This window comes from Erpetoichthys calabaricus, chromosome 14 (genome assembly GCF_900747795.2).
Source record: "Erpetoichthys calabaricus chromosome 14, fErpCal1.3, whole genome shotgun sequence".
In the NCBI taxonomy this organism is placed as follows: Eukaryota; Metazoa; Chordata; class Cladistia; order Polypteriformes; family Polypteridae; genus Erpetoichthys; species Erpetoichthys calabaricus.
In genome coordinates, this window is record NC_041407.2 from 42,351,956 (window position 1) to 42,375,068 (window position 23,113).

The 23,113-nt window shown below is 36.9% G+C and overlaps 1 protein-coding gene across 7 annotated transcripts in view; it reads right to left on the bottom strand.

The window, feature by feature from the left end:
• The window catches only part of macf1a (microtubule actin crosslinking factor 1a), a 976,441-nt gene that overhangs the window by 483,590 nt on the left and 469,738 nt on the right, over positions 1-23,113 (bottom strand). For all 7 annotated transcript variants that reach the window (XM_051936317.1, XM_051936316.1, XM_051936315.1 and 4 more), the window contains 4 exons: positions 16,085-16,168; positions 15,747-15,854; positions 13,059-13,157; positions 8,725-8,877 (listed from right to left, as the gene is read on the bottom strand). In XM_051936317.1, the coding sequence (XP_051792277.1) occupies positions 8,725-8,877; positions 13,059-13,157; positions 15,747-15,854; positions 16,085-16,168 (444 nt within the window). The remainder of the gene's footprint in view (positions 1-8,724; positions 8,878-13,058; positions 13,158-15,746; positions 15,855-16,084; positions 16,169-23,113) is intronic.

Here is a 23,113-nt window from a genome sequence, read left to right on the forward strand (position 1 = left end):
TCCTATAACTAAGCTTGCCCTTTTAATAAGTCTGTTGATTCAGTGGGCCTCTCTGCAAGTGACGTTACCAGCCCAGCACACCACAGCACAGAAAAATCACACCGGCCATCACAGAATTATAAAAGATGTGGAGGATGTCACTTCCCAAATTAAAGTAACACAGTCTCTTAAGGAAAAAGAGCCTACTCTGCCTACTCTTTAGTAGTACAAGAACAGTCAAGGAGAATGTGAAGTGCATCAGGTATAAAAAAAAGGAAATAAAAAATGTGCAGTGAAATAGCAGATGTTCTAAATTTGCAAGACTGATCAGTATTTTTTCCTGTATAGAGGTAGGTGGGAGGTGATGAAAATTGGGCAGGTTCTGTTTAACAAATTTTCTGATTTGAAGGTAGTGAAAGAAATGTGTTGCTAGAAAGTTAAATTTGGAATGTAATTGTCTGTAGGATGCAAAGACGTTGTCTATGTACAGATCTCTAATCCCATATGTTTTCCAGACATTAAAAACTGCATATGTTTGAAAGGGTGGAAATAGGTGGTTCTCGTGCAGAGGTGTCAAAGTTAAAAGCTTCTTTATCTTAAAATACTTCCTACATTGGTTCCATATTCTGAGTGAGTGAAGTACAATTGGGTTGTTAGTATATTGGCAATAACTTGCATTTATTGGGGTACAAAGAAAAGAATATAAAGAAGTACTGCGGGATATTATTTCTATTGCGGACCAAGCCTGTGTATGTTCATCTATTTGTGTCCATGTCTAGGTTTTAATAGCTTATACATTTGCTGCCCAGTAATAAAACTGAAAGGTAGGTAGAGCCATGTCGCCTTCCACTTTAGGTCTTTTTAGGGTCACTCTTTGAATAAGTGGCTGTTTTGAATTCCAAATAAATGAAGTTATGGCTGAATCTAATTTCTTAAAAAATGATTTATTGATTTATATTGGAATGTTTTGAAATAAAAAGAGAAGCTTAGAGGCACTACTATTTAAAAAAAAAATTATATATATTATATATTAATTTAATATATATATATATATATATATATATATATATATATATATATATATATATATATATATATATATACACATACATACACACAGTGTATATATTCATGGCATTCGTAGTCTGAATCACAATCTGATTGTATGGGTGGTTACCTACCAGGTTACGCTTGTGGTTGGTAAGCAAGTCGGCTAACATCTGCCTCGGTGCCCTCTTTCAGTTGCGAGAAGCAGATCATAGAATGGTTGAAAATAGTTTTACTGTCAAATAATGCAAAGTGTATGTGATACGTGTTTTGCCCTAATTCTGGGCTCATCAGGCGTACACACTCATATATTATATATATATATATATATATATATATATATATATATATATATATATATATATATATATATATATATATATATATATATATATATACACACAGTACTGTGCAAAAGTTTTAGGCAGGTGTGAAAAAATGCTATAAACAAAGAATGCTTTCAGAAATATAAATAATGATTGTTTATTGTTATCAATTTACAAAATGCAAAGTGAGCGAACAAAAGAACCGGCAGAAACCAGTGGGACCCAGGTACACCCATCTACTGTCCGGAGAAGTCTGGCCAGAAGTGGTCTTCATGGAAGAGTTGCAGCCAAAAAGCCATACCTCCGACATGGAAACAAGGCCAAGCGACTCAAGTATGCACGAAAACATAGGAACTGGGGTGCAGAAAAATGGCAGCAGGTGCTCTGGACTGATGAGTCAAAATTTGAAGTATTTGGCTGTAGCAGAAGGCAGTTTGTTCGTCAAAGGGCTGGAGAGCGGTAAAATAATGAGTGTCTACAGGCAACAGTGAAGCATGGTGGAGGTCCCTTGAACGTTTGGGGCTGCATTTCTGCAAATGGAGTTGGAGATTTGGTCAAGATTAATGGTCTTCTCAATGCTGAGAAATACAGGCAGGTACTTATCCATCATACAATACCATTAGGGAGGTGTATGGTTGGCCCCAAATTTATTCTGCATCAGATCAACGACCCCAAACATGCAGCCAAAGTCATTAAGAACTATCTTCAGCGTAAAGAAGAACAAGAAGTGATCCTGGAAGTGATGGTATAACCCCCACAGAGCCCTGATCTCAACATTATCGAGTTTGTCTGGAATTACATGAAGAGACAGAAGGATGTGAGGAAGCCTACATTCACAGAAGATCTGTAGTTAGTTCTCCAAGATGTTTGGAACAACCTACCAGCCGAGTTCCTTCAAAAACTGTGTGCAAGTGTACCTAGAAGAATTGATGCTTTTTTGAAGGCAAAGGGTGGTCACACCCAATATTGATTTGATTTAGATTTCTCTTTTGTTCACTCACTGCATTTTGTTGATTGATGAAAATAAATGATTAACACTTCCATTTTTAAAAGCTTTCTTTGTTTACAGCATTTTTTCACACCTGCCTAAAACTTTTGCACAGTACTGTATATATATATATATATATATATATATATATATATATTTAAATGATTTGGATAGGATTATAAGTAACAAGCTGGTTAAGTTTGTAGATTATAATAAAATAGGTGGATTGGCAGATAATTTAGAATCTGTTGAATCATTACAGAGGGACTTGAACAGCATATAGACTTGGCCAGATTTGTGCCAGATGAAATTTAATGTAAGTAAATGTAAAGAATTACATGTAGGAAGTAAAAATGTTTGGTTTCAAAACACAATGGAAGATCTGAAAATTGAAAGTTCCTTATGAGAAGGCTTTAGGAGTCGTAGTGGACTCTACACAATCAGCTTTCAGATAATGTTCAGAATGTTAGGTTATATAGTACAATGTGTAGTGTACAAGTCCATGGAGGTTATGCTCAAGCTATGAAACACACTGGTGAGGCCTCATCTGGAGTACTATATGCAGTTTTGGTCTACAGGCTACAAAAAGGACATAGCAGATCTAGAAAAAGTCCAGAGAAGAGCGACTAGGCTGATTCCAAGGCTACAGGGGATTAATTATGAGGAAAGATTAAAAGAACTGAGCCTTTTCAGTTTAAGCAAAAGTAGATTAAGAGAAGATTGAAGTGTTTAAAATTATGAAAGGAATTAGTACAGGGCATCAAGACTTATTTTAAAATGCGTTTATCAAGAACAATGGGACACAGTTGGAAAGTTCCTAAGGGTAAATTTCGCACAAACATTATGAGGCTTATCATTACATAGTGAACTACAGACACATGGAATAAGCTACCAAGTAGTTTGGTAGACCGTAGGATTTTAGGGACTTTTCAAAACTAGAAATGCTGTTATTTTGGAATAATTAAGTAAATAGGGCTGGTGGGCTTTGTTTGGCTGAATGACCTGTTCTTATCCAAAAGACTCAATCCTCAAAAACTCAACCTAATGTTATTTTGGAGGAAAAACTTTTCTATTAATAAAGATGATTGTCTCATTATTTCACCTTACCCAGAAGTGTTATTGTTAAAATGAGTATCCTTCCTGGGATTATGGCTTTCTCAGAGTACCCATATATGCTAATAAAATTGTTAAAAATGCAACTGTAAATGTTTACATTTGGAGAACTAAAAGTGCATGTTTGCAAATATCCAAAGAAAAAAGGGGGCACAGCTCTTCCCAACTTTCAGGTTTATTACTGGGTCATTTTAATACATACTTGTAGACAGTGGAAGGAAGTTAATGAAACAGCATGTGCTCGGTTATTAATGGGAAAAATATCTTCTTTAAACTGTATATGTATGCTCTATATGCTTTCCTTTGTGCTGCAAACCTTCACCAAAATATTAGCAAATCTGTAGTATAATAATTTAACCAATACAGAAAACACTATGCTGCTGCCTTGTATTGCAAGTAGGGGTGGGCGGTATGACCAAAATTCTATATCACGGTATTTTTCTAAATTATCCCGGTTTCACGGTATTTGACGGTATTTTTTTTCCCATGCATGAGTGGATGTTAAACACATTTTCCACTGTAATTACTAGCTAAGAATAACCTATTCCACTGTCAAGAACATTGTACATTGTACAAAAAAAACATTTTAATGTGCACACAAGTATTAATACAGGTTTGCATTGCCCCATAAAGTGATACTTTTCAAGGGGGTGGCACTAATGAAGAGAAGGAAATCACATTGCATGACAGATGCAGTCAAAATATAGAACCTTTTTATTTAACAAATTTTGCAAAAACTTAAATTATAATTTTGACAACATATTTTCAACCATCCAAAGAGGTATTTAGACTTAGGAAAATATCCAGACGTGCTTGTCAAAAGTTGTATTGCACTGAACATGTCTTAGAAAAGGAATAAAAAATTTTTTTTTGTAAAACAACTACACTTTCTGTTAATGTTAACAATCTCTGTCCACTGACACGTTAAAGTGACTTTTTAAACAACTTTACCATCATTAAACTGCATAATATTTAAACTAATAAATAATAACAATAAAATAAATAATTGTATTATTACTGATAGTTGCACTATTACTTCAAGGCTTCAAAAGCCCAGGTGCATTACACAGTATTCACCAAATTAAAATAAAATAAAACAAGTGCAATCTTGGTGATGACATCTTTACCAACTTAACTATCATTTAGGCAAACTGCATTAATATGGACCTTGCTTCAAGCTAAGCTATATACATAAATAATACAACTACAACTTGCATTTATAATTGTACTAGCAAAATACCCGCGCTTCGCAGCGGAGAAGTAGTGTGTTAAAGAGGTTATGTAAACATATATATACATAAACATATATACTTATATATACATATCTACATATACACATATCTACATATATACATATATATATATATATACATATACACATCCACATATATATACATATATCAACATATATATATACACATATATATATACATATATCAACACATACATATACACACATACATACACACACACATACATATATATATGTATACACATACAGACATATATATACATATTTACATATCTACATATATATATATATATATATACACATATATACATATCTACATACATATCTACATACATACACATATATCTATCTATATATATATCTCTATCTATCTATCTATCTATCTATCTCTATCTATATCTCTATCTATCTCTATCTCTATATATCTCTATCTATCTATCTATATATATATATATCTCTATCTATCTATCTATATATCTCTATCTATCTATTTATCTATATATATATATATCTCTATCTATCTCTATTTATCTCTCTCTCTATATATATATATATATATATATATATATATATCTATATATATACATATATATCTTTATCTATCTACAGTGATCCCTCGCTATATCGCGCTTCGCCTTTCGCGGCTTCACTCTATCGCGGATTTTATATGTAAGCATATTTAAATATATATCGCGGATTTTTTGCTGGTTCGCGGATTTCTGCGGACAATGGGTCTTTTAATTTCTGGTACATGCTTCCTCAGTTGGTTTGCCCAGTTGATTTCATACAAGGGACGCTATTGGCAGATGGCTGAGAAGCTACCCAACTTACTTTTCTTTCTCTCTCTCTTGCGCTGACTATCTGTGATCCTGACGTAGGGGGTGTGAGCAGGGGGGCTGTTCGCACACCTAGACGATACGGACGCTCGTCTAAAAATGCTGAAAGATTATCTTCACGTTGCTACCTTCTGTGTGCAGCTTTTAAGTATGCTGCCCGGTGCTTCGCATACTTAAAAGCTCAAAGGGCACGTATTGATTTTTGACTTTGTTTTTATCTGTCTCTCTATCTCTCTCTCTCTTTCTGCTCCTGACGGAGGGGGTGTGAGCTGCCGCCTTCAACAGCTTTGTGCCGAGGTGCTTCGCATACTTAAAAACCAACAGCCCTATTGATTTGTTTGCATTCCTCTCTGTTTCCTTTGAAGAGGAAGATATGTTTGCATTCTTTTAATTGTGAGACAGAACTGTCATCTCTGTCTTGTCATGGAGCACAGTTTAAACTTTTGAAAAAGAGACAAATGTTTGTTTGCAGTGTTTGAATAACGTTCCTGTCTCTCTACAACCTCCTGTGTTTCTGCGCAAATCTGTGACCCAAGCATGACAATATAAAAATAACCATATAAACATATGGTTTCTACTTCGCGGATTTTCTTATTTCGCGGGTGGCTCTGGAACGCAACCCCCGCGATGGAGGAGGGATTACTGTATATATATACATCCCCGTGCTTTGCAGCGGCGAAGTACTGCTTTTAAATTTTTATTAAGAAGAAAACCTTTTTAAATTGAGTGAAAATCTACCAATAACAATTTGTTAAGGATCTGTTTTTTTGTGACGCTGACTTCACACAGCCTCTCCGCTGTTTTATAAACGAACGTCATATAAGGTCTTCCTTTTTCGTTGCTTTGCCAACGGAAGCAGCCTTTTTATTTAATCCTGTTTTTACGATTGTTCTGTTTGTATATCACGTTGTCAGTTCAGCACTCTGGTTGTAATATGACCAAGCCGTGCAAGCACACTCTTGAGAATGCAACGTATAGTTGTACAGGAGAAAAGCAATCTTGCCTGAAATCAATGGCAACCTTTTGTAGGTCTGTGAACTTAATTTAAACTTTAGGTTTACACGGTGCTTTCTTTCCGAAGTACCTGCACTCATGAATATGTCTGTATGTGTCAGTCGCTCAAATCCCCGCGGTTCGCACCGGCGAAGTTGTGCTTTTAAATTTTTATTAAGAAGAAAAGAAAACCTTTTAAAATTGAGGTAAAATATACCAATAACAGTTTGTTAAGGATCTGTTTTTTTTGTGAAGCTGCCTTCACTCGAGTGATCACTTCGAGCTTTAAGCCTGAGAAATCACCCCGTAAATGCAGATGTTTAATTGCACATCTGTTAATATGTATGCTTACAAAGTATTAAAAGACACTCAACAATTACACAGTATTAAAAGACACTCAACAATTAATGTCATTTACCTTCGTTCCCACGTTTGACTCGTGCTGTAAATCTCTTCCTTGTTTTCACTTCAAGTGATTACGTAGGAGGCGTAATACGTGATGACGCGATACGTGACTCCGCCTCCTCCATTAGAGTATATGGACAAAAAACAGGTTCCAGTTATGACCATTACGCGTAGAATTTCGAAATGAAACCTGCCTAACTTTTGTAAGTAAGCTGTAAGGAATGAGCCTGCCAAATTTCAGCCTTCTACCTACACGGGAAGTTGGAGAATTAGTGATGAGTGAGTGAGTCAGTCAGTCAGTGAGTCAGTGAGGGCTTTGCCTTTTATTAGTATAGATCTGTGGTATAGCCCTACGGAATCGTATTAGGGCCACTGTGAAGAAAAAAAAAATACGGACACAGGGAAGAAAAAAAAAAACTATACGTCGAGAATAAAGTCGACATTTCCACTCTATTTTCATAGTTTACTTTATAATTAAAGTAGAATGTCGTAAACTAAACTTCATCCTAAAATCATTGTTTAATTTACTAGATTTTCTCAAACCCCGTCATAAGTTAATGTAGCACATTAAATGCTTTGTGTTGTGTTCCCCGACCCAGTTGTTAATCACTACGCTCCTTAAACTGACTTCCTCCGCACTAATAGACAGTGATCACTATACAGAATCCATTCACTGTATGATATTCCTGCTCTCTGAAAATTTAGAATTTATATCAAGTATTTATCTTGGCATTCTAAATGTTCAGAGAGCATGAATATCATGTGAATGGATTCTGTGCGGCGATCGCTGCCGTTGCCTCCTCTTAGTGCAGAGGAAGTCAGTTTAAGAAACTCGAGGAACACTTAACACAAAGCATTTAATGTGCTATATAACTTATGACGGGGTTTGAGAAAATCTAGTAAATTAAATATTCATTTTACGATGAAGTTTAGTTTACGATGTTCTACTTTAATGACAAAGTACGAGAATAAAGTCAACATGTCGTCACAATATTACACAGTACCCAGGTACATTACACTGTATTGAAAAATAAAACAAGTACAACTTGGCTTGCAGTATTATCCAGTAGTATAGAAACAGTATTTACACATCTGACCTTTAAAAACTAAAACAGGCGACAAGACGTGACTGCTTTTTTTCGGCTCTCTGTTCATTTTCACCGCGCGGCATACCTATGCTACCGCCCACTATTTGGTGGTGTAGCAGTGAAAAAGAGCCCTAGTGCAACAAATCTGTGTTTAGCAGTGAAAAAGGTCCCCACTTGAACAGTTTCCCGCTGCGCCACGTTCCGAACGTCGTTTAGGCAATTTAAACCGGTGTTGCGGTATAAGAAAAATCCATATCATAAAAAAAATAAAAAACGGTTTTCGGTATGAACCGGTATACCGCCCAGCACTAATTGCAAGTATTTATTCCAGGCTCTTTAAAACTATGTATTATTTACTTTACAGAGGTCACTCAGAGCAGATGCCTTGATATAGACATGTTTTTTGGAAAATTGTATTTGAAGCATACATATTTATAGGATGTGAACACACTGACTCTATAGAGGCATCTCATTCATACTGTATCTATGCCTAAAATTATACAAAATTGTAAAAATAAGGTTGAAAGCAGTATTCACAGACTAAGTTGTGCTTTGTTATACAATTCATGCCTTACCACCCTATTTAATAAACAAAGAATTCTTTTAAAATTACAAATTACATTTTGGGATATTTACCACTCCATGTATATCATAAAGTGTACAATTTGTTATATAACACATTAATTTAACTACACACCTGCTGATCAGATAGAACTGTTTCTAGCATGCCTGATCCATCTATGCCACTAAAGCTTTCCTTCCAAAGAAGATTTTTTTTCATTTCTGTTGTCCAGGACAGCATTTCAGATAGTTGGCTCATCAGCTTAAGTTTCTCCTCTTCAATCAGTTTCTGGAATAAGTAAATCATTAAAAAGGTGAGAAAAGGTTTTGAGGTGAGAGATTGAAAAGTTGCATTAAAGTGGAGTTAGCAAGTATTTTTGGATGGCCATACAGTTTATGAAAAGTTGATTAATGTATCTTTGTTTCATTTAATGTCATTGTGGTTCTAGAGCTCAAAAGATATTCATTAGGAAATATCCATATTACTAACCGAGAATGGTAAACCGGATGGCATGGACACAGGTACACGGCGATGGGACCATGAGACGTACTGCGCAGGCGTGTACGGCGCACGTCTCATAAACCGCAAGCGAAGTCGTATCCACCGCGCATGAAGGAGTCACGGCCCAAAAACAAAAGAGCTCAACTGATGTGAATGAGAAATGAAGCAACAACGCGCCCACAGCTAACGACTACCGACACAGCCACACAAAAAAAAGAGGATTCTGCGCTGCAGCCCAGATTCAAACGGAAGAGGCTACGGCGGCCCCACAGGTCCATAAAGATGGTACAGAGTGAAGGTGCAGGCGTCACCGCCATATTGTGAGTGGCACTACTACATAAGGCGCAGGTGTCACCGCAATATTGTGAGTGGCACTACTGCGGAGTGCAGTTAGGAATAATGTGCTGCTTGGGATTGTACAAACCGCTGAACGCTTTACACCGAATTCAAACACAATACAGCTCAACGATACAAACACGAGCCCACCTGGATAAGATCAATGAATGCAGGTGCCTACAATGCGCGTCTGAAACTGCGGAAGCAAAGCAGGCAAGGGTTCAAAACGAACGAGCTCGACTGACGGATATACAAACACGAGCCCACCTGGATAAAATCAATGAACGCAGGCGCCTACAACGCGCGTCTGAAATGCCGCAAGCAAAGCGGGCACGGCTCCAAAATGAACGAGCTCGACTAATGTATTTCAGGATACCCAACGCCGGGGGTAGGCGAGCGAAGCGAGCAGGGGGCGGAGCCCCCCTTGTAATTATCATAAAGCCACCATTTTACTAAAAAATATGATTTCATTTCAATGAGTCATAGCTGGAGAAATTTCATTTTTACATTATTCATTCCAACTTTAAACATACAATCTACAAGAAAACTTTTCAAATTCCTTATGTAACAAAGCTTTTTTGTTTTAATTTGCACAATGTAAGTACTTCACTTAAAAAAGATTTTTTATTTATCATATAATAGAGATTAATATCTTTGATTTTTTTTTTGTTAAAGGATTTCTTGTGTAAGCCATAGGATTAAATATACCTGTACAGTAGTGGTAGTCACATATAAAAGTCTATAGATATTCTATCCAACAAGACCATGAGTTATTATTTAAGGTTCAGGAATTATACATCCATTCATTACAGTCACTTTTCAATTTATGGTAATACAACGCTTCAATCTGAAACCTATATATGTATAATGATCTAGAATTTTCGAAACAAAAGGCTCTTATTTTTGCCTGAATGTTCTGAGTGACTCTCTCATCTAGCGACACCTTCAGAGTGAATCATACTGCTCAATAATCTCAAAGCATGACAAGAAAGGACCGTCTCAGATAAGAGTGACTTCCCTCGCTTGTTTTTGCTTATTTTGCTTTCAATATATATTTATTCATTAAACACTTACCTAAAAAGGCTTTGTGTTTAAGTAGCTTGCAATGCTTTTTTTCTTTTAATTTAAATGGAGAAGTTAAACCAGCACTGTCCAGCAACTGGTAAACACACTCTAGATCATGTATAACCCCTGTTTTCTTCAGCTGCTCCTAATTGTAACAGGACGAAGCATCATATAAAGTAATACAAATGCAGAGAACTATGAAATTTGCAAACAAATACACAAGAAGGTAAACTAAAAAGTACCTTCGTTTATAGTTTATTTGCATATTTTTTCTGTTGTGACATCTTTCTTGTGTTTCTGGCTTCCTTTTTGTTGCTTCATTATGTTTAGTGAGTAGCACATTTTGTCTCTCAAACTATAGAAATCATTGATTAAGCAACATATGGCAGGAGTTGGTGCCAAAGGTAAGGAATATTTTGCAAAAGTGAAAAGATACAGAGAAAAGGAAGCAAAGTAACACCACACAGGAGAAACCAATTTAATTTTTAGCTTTCCTGGTTTATTTTATGAAGTAGAGTGGATACATTATCCCCTAAAAACAACATGTATAAGCTCTAATTTCTGAAGTAATACCGTTAGGTCCATAAATATTTAGACAGAGACAACTTTTTTCTAATTTTGGTTCTGTACATTACCACAATGAATTTTAAATGAAACAACTCAGATGCAGTTGAAGTGCAGACTTTCAGCTTTAATTCAGTGGGGTGAACAAAACAATTGCATAAAAATGTGAGGCAACTAAAGCATTTTTTAACACAATCCCTTCATTTCAGGGGCTCAAAAGTAATTGGACAAATTAAATAACTGGAAACAAAATGTTCATTTCTAATACTTGGTTGAAAACCCTTTGCTGGCAATGACAGCCTGAAGTCTTGAACTCATGGACATCATCAGATGCTGGGTTTCCTCCTTTTTAATACTCTGCCAGGCCTTTACTGCAGCGGCTTTCAGTTGCTGTTTGTTTATGGGCCTTTCTGTCTGAAGTTTAGTCTTCAACAAGTGAAATGCATGCTAAATTGGGTTAAGATCAGGTGACTGACTTGGCCATTGAAGAATTTTCCACTTCTTTGCTTTAATAAACTCCTGGGTTGCTTTGGCTGTATGTTTTGGGTCATTGTCCATCTGTATCATAAAACGCCGCCCAATCAATTTGACTGCATTTAGCTGGATTTGAGCAGACAGTATGTCTCTGAACACCTCAGAATTCATTCGGCTGCTTCTGTCCTGTGTCACATCATCAATAAACACTAGTGTCCCAGTGCCACTGACAGCCATGCACACCAAAGCCATCACACTGCCTCCACCGTGTTTTACAGATGATGTGGTATGCTTTGGATAATGAGCTGTTCCATGTCTTCTCCATACTTTTTACTTGCCATTATTCTGATAGAGGTTGATCTTGGTTTCATCTGTCCAAAGAATGTTTTTCCAGAACTGTGCTGGCTTTTTTAGATGTTCTTTAGCAAAGTCCAATCTAGCCTTTCTATTCTTGAGGCTTATGAGTGGCTTGCACCTTGCAGTGCATCCTCTGTCTTTACTTTCATGCAGTCTTCTCTTTATGGTAGACTTAGATATCGATACGCCTACACCCTGGAGAGTGTTGTTCACTTGGTTGGCTGTTGTGAAGGGGTTTCTCTTCACCATGGAAATGATTCTGCGATCATCCACCACTGTTGTCTTCCGTGGACGTCCAGGTCTTTTTGCGTTGCTGAGTTCACCAGTGCTTGCTTTCTTTCTCAGGATGTACCAAACTGTAGATTTTGCCACTCATAATATTGTAGCAATTTCTCGGATGGGTTTTTTCTGTTTTCACAGCTTAAGGATGGCTTCTTTCACCTGCACGGAGAGCTCCTTTGACCGCCTGTTGTCTGTTCACAGCAAAATCTTCCACATGCAAGCACCACACCCCAAATCAAGTCCAGGCCTTTTATCTGCTTAATTGATATTGACATAACAACGGACTTGCCCACACCTGCCCATGAAATAGCCTTTGAGTCAATTGTCCAATTACTTTTGAGCCCCTGAAATGAAGGGATTGTGTTAAAAAAAATGCTTTACTTGCCTCACATTTTTATGCAATTGTTTTGTTCACCCCACTGAATTAAAGCTGAAAGTCTGCACTTCAACTGCATTTGAGTTGTTTCATTTAAAATTAATTTTCATAATGTACAGAACCAAATTAGAAAAAAGTTGTCTCTGTCCAAATATTTATGGACCTAACTGTATGTAAATGAAAAAAATCAAATATTCACAAATATCTTACAAAGGGTCACAAAGAGCAAATCCTGAATACAGTAAACTGTAAACAAGAAGAATAAGACTCAGATGGAGCTGAAAGTCCACAGGCTAAAATACAACTTTGAAGTGCTCACAGAAAAAAAAATGTTTCAAAAAGCAGTTTCCTTCACTTCTCTGTGCAGTTTAATACAACATCAATTAATTCAACAAAAATATGGAGTGTGGAGAATTATGTAAAATACTTTTGCATAACCAATAGATTAGATGCACTGCATGCACATCCCCAAATTATCTTACAGAACAAAAGAGAAAGTCAGTAAAAGCCAAACCTCTTCTTCCTGAAGTCTCCTTAAGGAATCATTGATATACTTCACATGCTGAGTTGTGAGAGTAACCAGTGCAGTGTAACGTGTGTGCAGATCCATGAACTGAAAAGCAAATAAATGAAAAATAATTGGTAGCTGGCTTTGGTCTGCCGATACATAAAGCTAGTGCAGCAAGCTGATGTTATCCTTTTTGGTGATTGAAGGTTGCATGTTATTTTTATGTGCAAATTTAATTTGCAATTGCACCTACATCTGTTGCTAAAGCTCTGTTTCGGCTTACCACTCTGGGGCTATGAAATAATTTTTATAGCTTTTATTTTGCCACATTAAAAGGATTTTTTTTTTTTTTTTTTTTGATGCAAAGGAGCAACATTTACCAAGTAAGAAAGACCACTGGAGGTGGCTTGAATGTACTTTGTAGTTTCTGCAAAAGGTGATGGCAGGAGGGGCAACTGTACCCACTGATGAAGTATTCAAAAGTAGTTAACAGTAAGTTAAATAATTAATGGACATTACAGCAGATTAAACTAAAGAAGTAAGTTAATGCCCCTAGAATGAATAATTAAAACAAGTAATATTGTGCTTAAGCTTCACAACAGGAAGAGTATAAATAGAGGATATTGACTTTTAATCAAAAACAATGTAGGTTGCATCGTTTCTGTGAGAATTAACAAGACAATAAGGTATCAGCTCGGAGAGATAACCACAAAGGAAATGGAAAAGAGGAAGAAAGGGGAAAAAAGGTGCTAGGGAAGCAGGTAAGGGCATACAGTTATTTGCAAAAGACTTTGCTAGAGACAGAGATACAGAGCAGGGACCAAAGTGTCTAGTTAACAGCAGCATAAAAGCTCAAGAATATGCAAGTATTATATTGTTCTTTTTTATTTAAATTTAAAAAGAACAGTTTTAACAAAAACAAATTACACCAAGACCAGCAGAAAAGCAGTCTGGTTTGATGTGGAACTCTTCTGAAAAGAAATCTTAGATAATCCAGCAGCTCAAGTATATGGACATTCAACATGATATAGCTGCTTTCTAACTGAGAATTCAAGGAACTTTCCCAGGTCTCCTTTAAAGAACAAAAAGTGGGGGTATGAAAAGACTACAGTCCAGAGAGGAAGAGAGAGGTGTTTCATATTCAGACATACAATTTCAGTACCTGTGGTACAGTATATCAGAGATCCGTGACAGATCAAGCTTGGTTTAGATCATTAAAAATACTGTGTCTCATACACAAGTGCAGGTGACCATGAGCAAAAAAGACATATGGCTACAGAGTTCTTAATGGGGGATATGGCCATTGCACATGTATGTGCAGCTATCCCTAATTAGTGCTTGGTGGTCCGATGACAGCAGCACCTACAACTGCAGAGCTATACAAATGAGGAAGGAAATCAAGAAAATAGAGAGAGCAAGAGATGTGAATTGAGTTGAGCCCATGCAAGAGAATGGAGGCAAAATAGTGAGAGATGCCCTGGGTTGGAGTGAAGGGATTGGCGTTCAAGGGGTGGATGAACCCTGCACGGTGGTTGGAGCAGGGGAATTCTCGGGCTTAAGGGATCCTGCAGAGACTGAAAGACTCTGATGTTATTCTTGGTTTTAGATTTTTTTAACTTATATACTGGTTTTATCCTTACACTGCATTATTTTTGTAGGTGATTATTTATTGATGATTATTTTTGAATAACACATTGCACTTTTTGGACACTGCTGATTTATTGTTTTTTTCTGATAATAAAATACCCTTTAGGACTGCTAACTTGTTGTTTTGCCCTCACTTTCCACACTATCTTAGGTTATGAACTACTGATGTATGGGAAAAAGGGTGATGCCCATGACTGTGGGCACGGAGCATCACCGTTCCATACAGAGCTAGCTGGAGACCCCAGTATAAGGATGTAGACAGGAATAAGAAATCCAGTGGATCATCCCTAAATAAGTGTTCAGAAAGAAAAATATAACTGAAAGTTGGGGACAATAACCTTTAAAGAGACTGACACAAAGGTTTGCTCGAGCTACAGGTAGTCTTGTACAATGTGGTGCTTTTCTGGTGCAAAGGTAGAAGACCTCCTAGAGCATGTACAGAGGTTCATCAACAGAGTTCAGGTGAATCCAATTGTCACTGTTCACATTCAAAAAGTGGCCCAGGTAAGGGTAGGTTGTCTGTAGTCCAATACATATTTATAGAACTAGATGCAAAGCCTGAAGTTACTCCAAGAAACTTAAAGCTGTTGACCCTTTTCATATCATTCCATACAGATTTAGAAAAGAGTGTGCTGTCTCTTTACTTAAGTCTTTGTGTGGCTCCTGGGCTTGGCTGACGTTAAGGGTGGGATTTCTGTCCTGGCCCCACTATTTCAGAAGGCAAATCTCCTGTTTTTACTGCATGTCATCATTGCTGGTGATCAGGTCAAAAATGGTGGTACTAGCAATTAACCCAACTCGCATGCCTTTGGGATGTAAGAAGGAACCAGAGTAACAAAGAAAATCTCATGCAAACATGACACGTGTGCAATTTGCATATGCTTCATTTTAAAATTATCTTCGTATATCTAATATGACTTACATTAACTAAATAAAAACACTGTTCTTTAATGTTTTATTCATCTTGTAACATTAACCAGTATTCTGAATCCATCCTGTCAAACTGTAGCAGTTGCCTCATTTAGTTAGCTGCTTATCAATTCTTACCTCCTGAGAAATGGCATCAGATAAAGACTTCATTCTTCTCTTTTTTACAGGAGACTTCTGATGGGATTCCACAAAGGCTCGGTAAGTCATTAACTGCAACTCATAATCCTGAAATAACACCAATACAAAATAAAATACAGAAATGAAGAATCAACAACTATGAAGGAATACAATTCAAAATATAGTGCAGCTACATATTAGGTTTCATTATGTGGTTTAAATAATCTTGACATCTTGATTGCAAATAATAATGATGGTGGTGATAATGAGGATAATGTGAAAAAAGAAAAAACCCTTAAGAAATTGCACTGAAAGAAAAATATATTTGAGAGTGATACCTTAACACATGAGCAGTACTGTTTGGAGAGGTTTTGGCATTCATCAAGCATTGTTTGGTTCTTCTCAATTTCCTCCACCAAAGCCTAATACAAAAAGAAAATATGAAGAATAACTGGGCATTTAAAGATATCTGCTCTATCAAATTGCACCCCCACACACTGACCCTACCTCATTTCAATCAGCTCTGTCCATGTAGCTACATTCAGCCTCAGAACACATTATCTCCTAACGTAAGTTTGAGCATCTTGCATGTGTGGCTTCTAACCAGAATTGCTTTTTTGCAATTCATTTAGAGTATCCTGCAACCCAACAAACATCTGCAATACAGCAAGTCCAATGGATTTAAAGGTAAACTTTAGTTCTAGTTTTTCTTTACAGTACATTTTGTCATGTTGTGTCCCCTGTAAGAGGGTCACATCTAGCTCTTGCTGTTGATAATAAAGGCGTATCTACTATTAAGAATGTAATAATTATTGAGAAAAAATAATCACATTACAACTTTATAGCCGTTAGGCAAACCATATTGGATTATGTGCATTTCATAATGTTATGTTTTTATGAGTCAGAAACATTGTATTAAAAACTGCCAAAATCAACTCTGCCAGTTCCACTACTGACAAGACAAGAGGTTTTTCAACAATTTAGACCTGGAAAAAGTATTGAGTAATCAGCAGTGCCAATAATAACTAAATGCTTATCATTGGAATACCAAAATTACATAACATTACAGATCTAATATGTAAACACATGGCAGGTGTGACAGTAGGCTACACTGAGGCTATACTGGATTCCCTTGCAGGCTATAAAGTCTCCACATTTGTTTTGTATGTTGGCATTAAGCATACAGGTTTTCAATCAATGATAAGTACAGTATTTAAAAGGAAATTCATATTCATACATGTCATGTATGCACAGGTGAACATCAAATACAGCTGACACAAATAGATACACATCGACTCTATGCATAGCAGCTGTGTTTTTGACAAGGAGGACTCTGATCACAACACCCCAGCAGAACTAGTCAGATCGCCTGAGTCTCAGTAGATTACAATTCCAGATGGAAGGCAACGGAGTCAGTGTAGAATGAAGAAGCAAAAGCATGGTTGCTGGGCCGGAATACATTCTAGACTAACGAGCAACCCACATAAACCCACTGCCAAGTATCTTCATCTCCAACGCAAGACTGCTCCCAAATAAAACAGAGAAGTTGGAACTTACCATTCCTATGCAGGAGAACTTCTAGGACTGCTACATTATGATCCTTACGGAGACATGGCTCAACCGGACAATTACAGATGAGGCTATTAAACTAGCGGGCCACATAGCACACCACACTGACAGGACTAGACACACCGGTAAGAGCAGGGGGACTATGTGTATACAGAAACAACAACTGGTGTACAAATACTAAGATCATTGATACTCACTGCTCTCCAGACTTTAAATATGAGTCAATAAAATGTCATCCAATCTATTTGTCAAGAGAACTGCTAACACTACAATTGCCTTGAACTTTCTGCAAACTACCATCCAGATGGAGTGTTTGAAATAGCAGGTGATTTTAACCAGGCAAATTTAAAGGCTATGCTCCCCAAATTCTATCAACATGTCCAATGTCCCATGAGAGGAAAAAACACAATTGACCATGTGTACAGTAATCTCAATTATGGGTTTAAAGCATTACCTCTCCCACATCTGGGCCAGTCTGACCACATCTCTTAGTCTTTACTTCCAGTATACAGACCTCTTATCAACACAGTCAAACCAACTGTGACAGACATACAGGTGTGGCCAGAGGTAGCTTCTGAGCATCTCCAGGACTGCTTCAGTAGCACTGACTGGACTGTATTTGAAGATGATAATACTAATATATATACCTCTATTATACTGTTTTATATAAAAAGCTGCATAAACAATGGCACTACAACAAAACAAATCTGTGCTTTCCCCAACAACAAGCGGTGGATGACAGAAGATGTATGACTCTTGATAAAGGCTCATAATAAAGCATTCCACTCTGGTGATAAACAGCAGTACATCTGCCCAGGTCAAAGAGAGGTTCATTAGAGATGCCAAAGTAGCCTACTAGTAGAAAATTGAGCATTATTTTGACAACTCAGATGCCCGCCATGCATGGCAAGGTATACATCACATCACTAAACAAAACAATAATACCAATCCACTATCAGTAGCAGCAGTTCCTCACTGGCAGAGCAGCTTATCCACTTCTTTGGACACCATGGGGAAAAAGAGACAACCATTCCAAATACCAACAGCCAGGTACTCACTATACAGTATGGAAAGCAGCTCTCCCAGATAGTGTCCCGGGACGGGCTCTCAGAAACTGAGCTATGGAGTTAGCGGAGGTATTTACAAATAGCTTCAATCAATCGCTATCACAGTGCGCTGTCCCTACCTGCCTGAAAACATCTACCATAGTTCTAGTTCCAAAGCAGACTGTAACCTGCCTCGATGATTACAGGCCAGTAGAATTAACACCAATAATCATGAAGTGTCTGGAAAGACTGGTCTTCAAGTACATCAAGGCTGCTCTTAGACCCATTCTAGTCCCTCACCAATATGCATACAGATCCAAAAGGTCAACAGACAAGGCCATTTCTGCTGTCCTACACACTGTACTGCTCCATCTGGAACAGCGAGGAACATGTGCATGGCTGCTGTTTGTGGATTACAGTACTGCTTTTAATATCATCGTACACAGTAAACTGTTTTCCAAGATGTCCGGCCTAGGCCTCCAACATAACATCTGCCTGTGGATAGAGAACATTTCAACAAACACAGTCCGTCAGGATAAATAAAAAAATAAATAAATTAAATAAATTCATTACATTTATATAGCGCTTTTCTCAGTACTCAAAGTGCTATTCCACACAGGGAGGAACCGGGAAGCGAACCCACAATCTTCCACAGTCTCCTTACTGCAAAGCAGCAGCACTACCACTGCGCCACCTGTGAGGATGGGTCCCCACAACTCCCCCCATCTTGTCATTCAGCATAGGAGCGCTGCAAGGTTGTGTGTTGCACCCTTTACTTTCTGTATATATATGACTACATAACAGCCTATAACACCAATGCCATCACTAAATTTGCAGACAATACAACAATAGTAAGGCTAATCACTGAGGAGAATAGTCTGCCTACAGGGAGGAGGTACGAAAACTGACAGACTGGTGCACAGAGAATAATTTCATACTTAACACCAAAAAAACTAAAGAACTGATCATTGATTTCAGGAAGAAGCAGAATGACCATTGAGTCTCTAGTTTTAACTTCTTGGGTCCCTTCATCTCAGATGATCTCAAATGGACAATAAACACAAACTCAATGCTTAAAAAAGCATAACTGCAACTTTACGTCCTGGGAAATCTCAGGAGGGTTGATCTGTTGCAAAAGCTGCTGGTTATCTTTTTATCTTTGTTCCACTGAGAGTGTCTTGACTCATGGAATACAAATTTGGTATGGCAACAACTGAGTAGCTGAAAAAAACGCTCTATAGAGAATCATAAAAACAGCAGAGAAAATTACCAACACAATTTTTCCTACCTTGGAAGACATCTATACCTCCCATTGTTTTCAGAACACATCCAGCTTCATAAAGAACTTGTATTACCCAGCACATGAGCTACAGTCATATGAAAAAGTTTGGGAACACCTCTTAATTCTTTTGGATTTTTGTTCATCATTGGCTGAGCTTTCAAAGTAGCAACTTCCTTTTAATATATGACATGCCTTATGGAAACAGTAGTATTTCAGCGGTGACATTGTTTATTGGATTAACAGAAAATATACAATATGCATCATAACAAAATTAGACAGGTGCATAAATTTGGGCACCCCAACACAGATATTACATCAATACTTAGTTGAGCCTCCTTTTGCAAATATAACAGCCTCTAGACAACTCCTATAGCCTTTGATGAGTGTCTGGATTCTGGATGAAGGTATTTTTGATCATTCTTCCTTACAAAATCTCTCCAGTTCAGTTAAATTTAATGGCTGTCGAGCATGGACAGCCTGCTTCAAATCATCCTATAAATTTTCGATGATATTCAAGTCAGAGGACTGTGACAGACATTCCAGAACATTGTACTTCTCCCTCTGCATGAATGTCTTTGTAGATTTCGAACTGTGTTTGGGGTCATTGTCTTGTTGGAATATCCAACCCCTGCATAACTTCAACTTTGTGACTAATGCTTGTACATTATCCTCAAGAATTTGTTGATATTGGGTTGAATTCATCCGACCCTCAACTTTAACAAGGGCCCAAGTCCCTGAACTAGCCAAACAGCCTCACAGCATGATGGAACCTCCACCAAATTTTACAGTAGGTAGCAGGTGTTTTTCTTGGAATGCGGTGTTCTTCTTCTGCCATGCGAAGCGCTTTATGTTATCACCAAATAACTCAATTTTTGTCTCATCAATCCAAAGCACTTTGTTCCAAAATGAATCTGGCTTATCTAAATGAGCATTTGCATACAACAAGCGACTCTGTTTGTGGCGTGAGTGCAGAAAGGGCTTCTTTCTCATCACCCTGCCAAACAGATGTTCTTTGTGCAAATTGCTCTGAATTGTAGAATGATGTACAGATACACCATCTGCAGCAAGATGTTCTTGCAAGTCTTTGGAGGTGATCCTGCGCATATGCCACTCCTGTATTTTTCTTGGCCTGCCATACCTGGGTTTAACAGCAACTGTGCCTGTGGCTTTCCATTTCCTGATTACATTCCTTACGGTTGAAACTGACAGTTTAAACCTCTGAGATAACTTTTTGTAGCCTTCCCCTAAACCATGATACTGAACAATCTTTGTTTTCAGAGTTGCTTTGAGGATCCCATGCTGTCACTTTTCAGAGGAGAGTCAAATGGAAGCACAACTTGCAATTGACCACCTTAAAATACCTTTTCTCATGATTGGATACACCTGTCTGTGAAGTTCAAGGCTCAACGAGCTAATCCAACCAATTTGGTGTTGTAAGTATTCAGTATTGAGCAGTTAAATGCATTCAAATCAAGAAAATTACAAGGGTACCCACATTTTTGTACAGCCAGTTTTTCACATCTGATTTAATTTCATACAACTAAATACTGCTTCACTAAAAATCTTTGTTCGAAAAAAACACCCCAGTACTAAGATGTTCCTAGGAAATGAGACATACCACTGTTATCTTTTTTGTTGAAAGTAAAGTATTATGCAGGCTGAGAGGGGTTCCCAAACTTTTTCATATGACTGTATATGAACTTCTTTCCTCAGGGAAGAGATATAGGTCCATTACAGTGCAGACCACAAGACTGATGAACAGTTTCTATCACCAAGCAATTACTACACTAAATTCTGTACTGAAATCACACACTGTGAAATATTTTATTTATTTATTTATTAATTTGTTTGTTTGTTTTCTTTCTTAACTTGTGCAATACTTTTTTGCATATGATAACAACTATGTAATGTGTGAGATATTAAATGCATCAGTTGTATAGCAAAATCTCATTGTATGTATTATGCAAAGACAATAAAGCAATCTTATCTTATACTCACCTCTTAAAAAATGTTGGAACGTATTTGTTCAAGCCCCTTACCAAGATTAAAGTGAAGAGATAAAGTCTACAGTAAACTGCTTTCTCTTAACTGCCAAAAAAAATATATCATTTGAAAACAACTGAGATACATTTTGGGAATTCCTGGGATTTTTCCATAAGAAATGGCTCTTTGTTTGCTGAAGGAGATCTTGCATTTTACCCTTAAAAGTGTCATTTAAATGGAACAGCTGACTGCACAGCACACCACCCAAAGTGCATCAGTGTGATCTTAAATCATAGGCAGTATTTATCCCATGTGCATTTTAGTACCCATTACCCAAAATCCCAGTATTTAGGCATCTAATAAAATAATAATTCAGGAAAAAAAAAATCCAAGTCAATAGAAAGAAAGGAAAAAAAACACAGATTTGATTCTCTATTGGGATTGAATAAAAATTAAACACTAGCTACTACAAGTGAGTCCAGTTTAAAACTTTTAAACAATCACTCACTTAGAAATAATGCAGTTTTGGTTTAAATCTAAGCAGAAAGCCAGATCTGCTTACTTTCTAAAAGTTGGCTTTGAGACACAGATACAACTTCCTTCTTTGAGGTACTACCTCAGCTTTCTTTTTTTTCTGTATGTCAAAGCACATTGGTTGTAGAGGCTGTCTTGGAATAATTTAGTTTCTCATGTAAAAAATAGAGTTTTGAAAAATGTAGATACTTTTAATATTTTATATGCCTACCTCATATGATATTAAAACATATGAAAACAACTGTAGTACAAATTTACAAATTTCCTGTGCCACACACATTATTTATGATTAAATTTAACAATCTTTTATATTACATAATGGGTGATTCACATAGATGTCAAAGCAGAAATTATCATCAAATGCTTTACATACCCGCTAAAATTCAAAAGTGTTTGGCAAAAATGTCAAAGTTTGCGTGCCTCTCACAATCGTGAGATCTAATCATTGCATGTGGTGTTAATATTCAAAATGTAATTATTATGTCTCTTAATTAGCTTACGTTTGATTTGTTCCTCTATTTGCAAGTAGAGTCATGACTTAAAATGCAGAACAGAATTACATCTAAATCAAAACTTATGGATATTGTGAGGAAACCCTAACCAGCATTCATTAATATATATGACTAATGTGTCTCTTAAAGAAGTTTATGTATAGTAACTCCTATCAAAACAAAAGCACTGACTGCATAAATATAAATTCTCCTTTAATTATAACAAACACACTGTTAAATTAAAATGGCAAAAACCAGAGCATGAATGGTGAACACGTAGACACAGTTTGCTGTGGATTGCCTGTGCTTAGATTAAAATTAAGTTTATTACCTGTCAGCTCCAAATACTATTCCAGATTAATATGTGATAAGAGAAACATCCCTATATACTGTATAGAATAGTGGCAAACAGGACAAATTGAAATATACCTATTCTTTCTAAAGTGCTTAACACAATAAAAG